We start from the raw sequence: 10,523 nt of genomic DNA, 5'->3' as shown, positions 1-10,523 counted from the left end.
TCCTAGACTACCCGGACATAAGCATAATAGTAGCTACGCACGGACTCTCGTCACCTCGTGCGTACGTAGCCCCCACAAATAGGAGCACATAACCGATTAACTCACCTATGGGGACAATTCCCTCTTACAAGGTTAGAAAGGAGACTCACCTCTCTCCGAAGTTCCAAAACCGGCATTCCACGCCCTTCTGAAGACTCAAATTGATGCACAACGCTCCAAAACTATCCAATAATTATGTAAATCCATTAATATATGTTCGATTACTCATAATAATCCAATTTATAACAATTCCTAACCCCGATCGAAAAGTTGAAAAAAAATGCCCTTGGGCCCACATGCCCAGATTCCAAAATTTTTCAAAGATAAAGTTTACCCATAACCTCACGAACTCAAATATAAAATTTACTCTCAATTTCATGTCCAAAATCGTGGTCAAAGTCCAAGAATACTAATTTTCTAGGTTTTCCCTCAAACCCCAAGTTTTCCACCAATTCTCATGTTCGAATCCATATACAATCATGTATTTAACTCAAAACTAACATAAACCACTTACCTCATGCTTAGTGGTGAAAATGGCACCTCAAAGTTTCTCCAAAATCGGCTCCAATGGAAGAAATGGGGTTGAAATGAACCCAACCCCCAATTTAAAAGAACTTCACTGCCTCCAGCATTTTCGCACCTACGGTCACTTGACCGCTTCTGCGGTAGCACAGGTGCGACCAACTAACCGCTTCTGCGGTCCTCCTCTAGGCCCTCAACTTCCGCATCTGTGTCCTTTCTTCCGCAGGTGCGGTCCCGCTTCTGCGGCAAGATGACTGCATTTGCGGTCCCAGCCTAGCCCAGCCACTTTCGCTTTTACGGCACCTAGGCCGCTCTTGTGGCTCCACACCTGCGGCCAAAACCTCGCAGGTGCGGTTACACCAGATACCAGCTGCTTCAATCCTTCTTCAAATTCTAAATTTGATCCGTTAACCATCCGAAATCCACCCGAGGTCCCCGGGACCCCAACCAATCATACCAACCAGTCCCGAAACATAATGCGGACCTGCTCGAGGCCTCAAATCACATCAGACAACGCCGAAATCACGAATCACACCCCAATTCGAACTTTATAAACTTTAGAACTTCAAACTTCTACATTCGATGACAAAACCTATCAAATCACGTCCAATTGACCTCAAATTTTGCACACAAGTCATATTCGACATTATGGACATACTCTAACTTCCGGAATCGGAATCCGACCCCGATATCAAAAAGTCCACTTCCGTCAAACTTCTCAAAAGCCTTCAAACTTCCATCTTTAGTCAAATGACTCCAAAACGGCCCAGGGACTTCCGAATTCACTTTCGATCGTGCTCCCAATACTAGAATCACCATACGAAGCTATTCCCGACTCGGAATCCCAAACGGACATCGATAACACTGAAATGCACTTCAACCCAAACTTATGAAATTCTTTAAAAAATGCCAACTCCCACAATACATGCCGAAACGTTCCCTGGTTTTTCTAAAATCCGATTCGGGCATACGTCCAAGTCCGAAATCATTATACGAACCTGTTGGAACCTTCGAACCCCGATTCTAAGGTCGTTTACTAAAAAATCCAATCTTAGTCAATTATTCTAACTTAAAGCTTTCGAAACGGGAATTCTCTTTCCAAATCAACTCCGAACTTCACGGAATTCAATTCCGACCATGCGTAAAAGTCATAATACCTGAAGTGAAGCTACTCAAGGCCTCAAACCGCTGAACGACGTGCCAGATCTCAAAACGACCGGTCGGGTCATTACACCTTAATAGTATAGCTTCTTATTTCATCTAATAGCTTCTATTTCGGTTCATAGCTTCTTATTTTACAAGTTTCAATGATCAATAAGCCTTTGGTTTTCTTAATATCACGATTTTTTCCAAAGGTGGAGTTTGTGTGAACCGGGTGGCTCTTCCCGATGATGGATGGCATGACAACCTTCTTAAGGGTTTGAGTCTGTTTCTTTTCATTTTTGGTGTAAATAGTAGCTAGTAAGTAATAGTGCCTCAGGCAAAGCTTCACTTGGGCCTAACACCTTTGCCTTTGACCTTATGGTTAGAAATAAATGGGTGTGTATAGGATGGTGATAGTTGTGACCTTGAGACTCTTGTGTTGACTAAACAATCATCAAATAGTTTTTCGAAACCATTTGCGTTGCTCAAATCTTAGCTAAGGTTGTTGTGGGCCCCCGACTCTGTCTCTTTAGCAATCTTATAGCTTGTGTGGTGAGGTATTGATTTGCAAGTCCAAGTCCCGTGCCAATGACTCTAAAACTTGCACTGAATGTTTGTTGAGGCAAAATCCTAAGTGTAGCTCGACTTGAGAAGTGATTATAGGCTCTCCTTGATCCTGATTGAGACTTGAGCATCCATAGCCTACCAATGATGATATCCCTAGTCAAACTCGTTGAGCCATGGCCCTTATTCTTTCAATAACCATGATACAAGCCTTTATCCGTTCTAAAATGATCCTCTCTTGGCACCCTATCCGTCCTTAGCACAAGGCAAAAACATAAGTTTGGGGGGGAGACGAGGAATGCAAAAGTGATAAAAGGTACAAAATGAAGAAAAGGAAAGGCAAAAAGAGAAAGAAAGAAAAGCCAAAAATTCAAAAAGAAAGTGAACAATGTAGAAGAAATGAAGGGATTCAATAAAAGCAAAAGATGAAAGGCATGGAAAGATTGGAAAGGAGAAAAAGGATTGAAATGGACAAGAAAGAGTGACAGTGTGTCTCTCTAACCCCTAAAGAAGAAGTAAGTGACTCAAAGAGTCAAGAAAATGTGTGCTAAAATGAAGCAAATGAAGTGCTAAGGAAAGATGAAACCTTCTTAGACCAATATATCCTACCCTGATCCAAAAGCCTTCATTACATTACCACAAAAGCCCTATATGATCTTGAGTTGGGTGAGCTTACATTAGTGGTGACTCACACAAGGGGCAAGCTTATGGTACTTAGAGCCGGACTTGTGACCTTCCTTTGAAAGAGATGAGTGTGTTTTCCATAATCCTCGTTCTGAGTGCTACAATCTAAAATGAGGTTTGCTTATGGAGAGTTAAAGAGTATGAGTTTGGGTTCCACAACGACCAATGTAACAGAAAGAGTTTCCTTGATGAGTTGAGTCAACTCCTGATGTTTTTGTGTCGCACTATAGCCATGGTGCTAAAAGGTTCTGTATTGTTGATAATGCATTTCATTTGAGGGTAATTGTTAGTCCCAATTGATTCTTGATGAGGTTACTTTAGGACAGCTAAATTTTCCTTTCATTTATCCCGAGGAGGTGGGAATTACTTTGTTTGCTTGAGGACAAGCAAAATCTTAAGTTTGGGGGAGTTGATAATTAGGGATTCTAGTCTATTTTATGCTCCTTTTTGCTTGAGTTTTGGACTAAAAGTGTGTACAAGTGTTCCCAAAAGCTAACTTATTGTACTTGTTTGTAGTGTTTGGTTAAAAAGAGACAAGGATGTCATAACCAGCTCAAAAAGGAGTAAGACCTGCACAAGTCAAAGCTGAGTCAACTGAGCGCTACAGCGGAAAATCAACCGCGAACGCAAAGGACCTACCGCGACAGCGGTCCTTTTACCGCGGTCCGTGGTGGAAAGATTCAGAGAGATTGAATTTGGGGCTTTGCAAATCACCGCTGACCGTGGTGCTTTTAAGCGGCAGCGGTGCCTCCACCGCGACAGCGGTCCGCTGAAAAGAAGTTCAGAAAGCATGAAGTTGAGCTGAAAGTTGAAGACCCGGTCCGCGGTTGATTATATGCAGCCGCGGTAACCTCACCGCTGCAGCGATCCATTTTTCGCTGTCAGCAGTACCTCCGTTAGAGGCATTTTTGTCCCAAAAATTTAGCTGTGTATAAACTTCTTTTTCAGATTTTTGGGTCATCTTATCTGTAGCTGAGCACGTGAACGCCGTATTTTACCTATTTTGAGTAATTTTGTAGCTTGTTTAGCAATTAATCTTTGAATATTATCTTGTAATTACATTTTTTGGGTTATTCTTCACCTCAATCTATAATTTCTTCTTCAATTATGAGTAGCTAAGCCCATTAGCTAGGGTTGTGGCTCAACCCTAATGTGGGTATTTAATGGGTATCTTATTTTAGGGCTTAGATGTTTATGGGTGATTGATATTTGGTCTGATTTATGCTTTCTATGTTGAATTAGTGGTTGCAAACACTAATTTGTGCCTTTTTTACTTAGGCTCTTCTTGAGAAAGAGAGTCTAGAAATTTCAGGCCAACAAGGAATTGGGGTGTATTCAAGAGATTGATAGCCCCAATTAAAGGTTTAAACCTAGAGATAATAATACCCGACTTGAGCCAACACTGCTTGCACAAATTGAACACCCAATTGGGCTTGAGAAAGCCAATTAGGGCAAAGTCACTTGTACTATCGAGAGGTGTAGAGTGAGTAGCTTCGTCCATTGGCTATATCATGATCCCAACTATAACATTATTTCCCTAAGTTTTAGATACCGTTAGATACTCACCTAGGAGTAAGTCACTGTAACGACCCGACCGGTTGTTTTGCATTTTTGAACCCCGTTCCCTTAAATAAGACTTTCGCGCTTGCTTTAGCTAATTTATGACTTGCGGGGACGGGTGGTTCGGAATTTAGAAGAGTTTTTGAGCAAGAATAAGTCTAGTTGCTTCTTTAAGTTTCTTTAAAAAGGCCAAGTTTGACTTCGGTAACAATTTTGGGGAAACAGACCCGGAATCGTGATTTGACAATTTCTAAGGGTCCGCGGGAAAATATGGGACCTGGGCGTATGCCCGGAATCGAATTCCGAGGTCCCTAGCCCGAGTAATGAATTTTTTATGTGAAATTGATAAGTTAAAGTTTCAAAGGTTTAAATAAACTAAGAAATCATTATTTTCATAGGTATCTGGTTCGGATTTTGATTCCGAAACTTGGTAGAAGTCCGAAATATCAGTTAAGACTTACCCTTAAAATTTGGTGTCAATCCGAGTAGTTTAAGGGCGTTTTGACCCGTTGGAGAAGAATTGAGAGCTTGAAGTTCAATGATTTGATTCATTTGGTTTTGGGGTTGATTCCTCGATTTAGCGTTGTTTTGAGTGTTTCGAGGGTTCGAGTAGGACCGCCTCGTGATTTCAGACTTGGCGGTATGTTCGGGCGGGGCTCGGGACCCTCGAGCGTCAAATGGTCGAGGTTCGAGTGAAGTTGAAAAACTTAGGAAAAATTTCATCTGCTGCTTCTGTCATAACCGCTTCTGCGGCTCCTGGACCGCAGAAGCGGGACCGCAGGAGCGGCCGTTTTACCACAGGAGCGGAAGGGGGCAAGCCCAGGGGAAACCGCAGAAGCGGACCCCTGACCGCAGAAGCGGTCCATCTGCCCCAGGCCCAGTACCGCAGAAGCGGTGGGCTCTCTGCTTAAGCGGACTCGCAGAAGCGAGTTTGAGACCGCAGAAGCAGCCCAGGCCTCCTTGGCCTTTTTCCGCAAAAGCGGCCCACTTCCGCAGAAGTGGAACCGCAGAGCGGGTTCCTCCGCAGAAGCGGAATTATTGGGGACAGAATCTCATTTAATACGAGCTTAAGCTCATTTCTTCCCTATCTCTCTCAACTCTTAGGCGATTTTGGTGATTCAAAAGGGGAGGTTTCAACATAGCATTTCGAGGTAAGTAATCCCCACTCATTTTTAGTTCAAATACATAAACATTAGGTAGATTTAACACCAAGAATTGGGTAGAATCAAGGGATTTGAGCTAGACCTAGGGTTTAATGAGAACTAAAGTTTTAACACATAATTGGCCATGTAATGAACTAGAAATCATATATTTGTGATCCTTAGGTGATAGAGAACAACTTCCCTCGAAAAATCTCGGAATACGGGCACGTGGGCCCGGGGTCGGAATTTAGAAAACTTGTGTTAATCGTTAGAAAATTGCCTAAATAGTTAGAGTTCGACCTTGTAAGCCTTTATTTACTAGTTCTTACTTCGTTTGATTAGTTTGGGATTGTTCGGCTTCGAATTAAGGACTTGGGCTCGTTCTTGGACGTTGGAAGTGCACTTTGGAGCGAGGTGAGTCTCCTTTCTAACCTCGTAAGAGGGAATTGTCCCCATAGAATTTTAAATGAGTAATTGTTGCTAAATGCGGGGGCTACGTACGTACTAGGTGACGAGAGTCCGTGCGTAGCCATTATATGATAATTGTTCGGGTAGTTTAGGACCCACGTCATGTCTAATTGGGGAATATCTCTTATTTTAAATTGCCAATATGGTCTTTTTGACTTGCTAGAGACTTGAGGAAAAGAAAGGTGAACGCATGAGTTTGTTGAGCCTCGGTAGGAATTCCCTTGTATGTAATTGAGCCTTATGTGCTTTTCTTGATATTTCCTTGATGATTATGGATCGGGCCGATCGCCTCGGTGATAATAGATGCATCTATGGTTCGTGCCGCTCGACCCTCGGCAGTGCACAATTTATTTTCTGTTGGAGCGGGCCATCGACCTCGGCATGATTGTGCATGATTTATATGCTTGCATTTAGATATGACATGATCACTTGTTTAATATGAAAAAGGGAAAACTGGTAGTTTAATTATGCCAAGAACAGGAATATGACTCTTCTCTTAAACTTGTGTTATTGGAAATTCTTCATGTTGTATATCTCACTTTATTATTATACTATCTTGACCTTAGTAAGTATCAAGTCGACCTCTCGTCTCTACTTCTTCGAGATTAGACGGGATACTTACTGAGTACATGTGGTTTATGTACTCATACTACGCTTCTGTACTTAAATGTACAGGATTTGAGGCAGGTGGAACTGGACATCATCCTGGTGCGCATCAGTGAGCACGCTCAGGGACTTCTACAGTGAGCTGCTTTCTCTTTCATGCCGATCCGCAGCCGAAGAAGTCCTTTCTTGTATTTTTTTTTTGTTGTTTCTGTCTATTCTGATTCAGACAGTAGGATGGTGTATTATTCTTTTGTGTATTTTCTACTAGTCGCCCGTAGCTTGTGACACCAGGTTCTGGCACACACAGTAGTAGACATTTATTTTGGGGTTATATCGCTATTTTAGCACTTTATGATCTTTACTGGTCTTATTTTTAAATTCGAAAATCTAGTATAACTGTCTTCGACTAAAGTAAAATGAGAAGTTAATCGCATTTCGCATCGGCTGGCCTGACAACGGTGTTAGGCGCCATCATGACCTATTACGGAAAACGGGTCGTGACAACATGGTATCAGAGCACTAGGTTCACGTAGGTCTCACAAGTTACGGGCAAACCTGATAGAGTCTTGTAGATCGGTACGGAGACGTCTGTATTTATCTTCGAGGGGCTATAGGGTGTTAGGAAAGACTACTCTTTATTCATTCTCCATCGTGCAGTGGTCAGTGTACTAAGTTTCCTCTTCTATTCTCTCACAGATGGTGAGGACTCGTACCGCCGACGTTCCGGACCCGGGAGGAGCTGCTCCCCCCGTTGCTAGAGGCCGAGGTAGAGGCCGGGGGAGGGCACCGGCCCGTGGTAGGGGACGAGGGCGTCCCAGAGCTATTCCAGATGCACCACCAGCAGACCCTGCGAGGGATCCCATTATTGAGGAGCAGGGCGAGGCGCCCGCAGCTGTGCCTACTCCGGTGGATTTCATGACTGCGCCGGGATTTCAGGAGGTCATGGGCCGTATGCTTCGGTTCATGGACACTATGACTCAGGCTGGTTTATTTCCAGCAGATCCAGCTACCTCACAGGCAGGAGGGGGAGCACAGACCCCTACCGCACAGGCTCCAGGTCATGCAGCCGCAGTTTATCATACTCCGGGTGCACTACCCGCAGAGGGGGTCCAGCCAGTTGCTGCAGCGGCACCCCAGCCCAGGCCAGCTGTGGACGGCGATCCGCAGAAGTTATTAGACAGATGGACCAGGTTGCACCCTCCAGTCTTCGGGGGCGAGCGTCATGAGGATGCCCAGGATTTCATTGACAGGTGCAGGGATAGACTGCACAACATGAGGATATTGGAGTCGCATGGAGTCGACTTCACTACTTTTCAGCTGGAGGGCAGGGCCCGTAGATGGTGGCAGTCTTATTTACTTAGCAGGCCAGCAGGCGCTCCTCCCCTCACTTGGGGTCAGTTCACTCAGTTGTTCCTTGATCGGTACATTCCACCCTCTGAGAGGGAAGAGCTGCGTCATCAGTTTGAGTATCTGGAGCAGGGTCATATGTCAGTGACCGACTATGAGGCGAGGTTCTCTGAGTTGTCTCGCCATGCACTCATGATACTTCCCACAGAGGCAGAGAGAGTACGGAGGTTTGTTGCGGGGTTACATCCCACTATCCGGTCGGGTATGGCTCGTGAGGTAGAGATGGGCACTGGATATCAGCTAGTACTTGAGATTGCCCGCCGGATTGAGGGCTACCGTTTGAGGGGTAGAGAGCAGATGCAGCAGGACAAGAGGGCCAGATTCTCAGGAGAGTTCAGAGGTGCCCCAGCCAGGGGCAGAGGTCACTTTGGGAGGGGTCAGCCCAGCAGGCCCCCAGCTCCAGCACCACCACCGGCTCGAGGTGCTCCAGCGCGCTCCTATTTCAGCGCCATGCCAGAGAGTTCTTATCGCCCGCCAGCTATTCAGGGTTCATCCAGTGGGTATTCAGGTCCTCCGGAGTCTTCCGGTCCTTATTTCAGTGCTATGCCGGAGAGTTCTTACCGCCCGCCGGCTACTCAGGCTTCTTCTAGTGGGCCTTCTGGTATTCAGGGTCAGCCATCCGGACAGCAGGCCGCCGCACCACGTTGTTTTGAATGCGGGGACGCAGGCCACATGAGGAGATACTACCCCAGGCTTAGGGGCAAGGCAGTACAGCAGGGGCAGCAGCCCATGACTCCAGCACCAGCGGTCCAGCCGCCTAGAGGTGGAGAGCAGGCTGGTAGAGGTCGTTCCAGGGGTAGAGGCCAGACAGGGAGAGGTCAGCCAGCTACTACTCAGTCAGTTGGAGGCCAGGCAGCCGGTGCTCCAGCTAGATTCTATGCTCTCCCAGTCAGGCCAGATGCATTGGCCTCGGATGCCGTCATCACAGGTATTATTTCCGTCAGCGGTAGAGATGCATCGGTATTATTTGATCCAGGGTCTACTTATTCATATGTATCATCTCTGTTTGCTCGTTTCCTGGCTATTTCTCCTAAGCCTTTGGGTGTTCCTGTTCATGTGTCCACTCCTGTGGGCGATTCTGTGGTTGTGAACCGGGTCTACCGATCTTGTATGGTTACTTTCTGTGGTCTTGAGACTAGAGCAGATCTCCTGTTGCTCGATATGATCGATTTTGAGGTTATTCTGGGCATGGATTGGTTATCTCCATATCACGCCGTTCTAGATTGCCATGCCAAGACTGTTTCTCTAGTGATGCCAAGGTTGCCGAGGTTGGAGTGGAGGGGTTCCACTGTGGATACACCTAGCAGGGTCATTTCCTTCCTGAAGGATCAACGCATGGTTGAGAAGGGGTGTTTGGCCTACTTAGCTTATGTTCGAGACACCACCGCAGAGTCTCCGACGATTGATTCAGTGCCGGTAGTCCGAGAGTTCGCCGATGTTTTTCCTTCCGATCTTCCAGGCATGCCACCAGATCGTGATATTGATTTTTTTATTGATTTGGCTCCAGGCACTCAGCCTATATAAGGAGCTGAAGGAGCAGTTGGAGGAGTTGTTAGCTAAAGGGTTTGTTAGGCCCAGTGTATCGCCTTGGGGTGCACCAGTGCTATTTGTGAAGAAGAAGGATGGGACTATGCGGATGTGCATTGATTACCGCCAGTTGAACAAAGTCACCATCAAAAACAAGTATCCATTACCCCGTATTGATGATTTGTTTGACCAGCTGCAGGGTGCTAGGGTGTTCTCTAAGATCGACCTGAGGTCAGGGTATCATCAGTTGAAGATTCGGGATTCAGATGTTTCGAAGACCGCATTCAGGACTAGATATAGCCACTATGAGTTTTTGGTGATGTTCTTTGGCTTGACTAATGCTCCAGCGGCATTTATGGATATGATGAACAGGGTGTTCAGGCCTTATATTGATTCTTTTGTCATAGTCTTCATTGATGACATCCTGATATACTCACGTAGCCTGGGGGAGCACGAGCAGCATTTGAGAGTAGTGCTTCAGACCTTGCGAGAGCAGCAGCTGTATGCTAAGTTCTCTAAGTGTGAGTATTGGCTGGAGTCAGTAGCATTCTTGGGGCATGTAGTGTCAGGGGAGGGTATTAAGGTGGATCCCAAGAAAGTTGAGGCAGTTCAGAGTTGGCCACGTCCTACTTCAGTGACTGAGATCAGGAGTTTCTTGGGGTTAGCAGGTTATTACCGGTGATTTGTGCAGGGCTTTTCATCTATTGCATCACCTCTAACCAGATTGACCCAAAAGGGTGCCCCGTTCTGTTGGTCCGATGATTGTGAGGAGAGCTTCCAGAAGCTCAAGACGGCTTTGACTATGGCACCAGTTCTTGTATTGCCTTCCGGTTCAGGGATGTATACAGTGTATTGCGACGC

At 45.7% G+C, this 10,523-nt stretch overlaps 1 protein-coding gene across 1 annotated transcript; it reads left to right on the top strand.

Moving 5' to 3' along the window:
* On the top strand, positions 9,772 to 10,179 carry LOC109224721 (RNA-directed DNA polymerase homolog; the record flags this gene model as incomplete). The annotated part of the gene is made up of 1 exon (XM_019389244.1): positions 9,772 to 10,179. A coding segment is annotated over exon 1 (408 nt), but the record flags the coding sequence as incomplete, so codon positions are not given.

This window comes from Nicotiana attenuata, chromosome 3 (assembly GCF_001879085.1).
Source record: "Nicotiana attenuata strain UT chromosome 3, NIATTr2, whole genome shotgun sequence".
NCBI classification, from domain to species: Eukaryota; Viridiplantae; Streptophyta; class Magnoliopsida; order Solanales; family Solanaceae; genus Nicotiana; species Nicotiana attenuata.
Note: the sequence above shows the minus strand (reverse complement) of the source record. Positions and strands in the feature narration are given on the sequence as shown.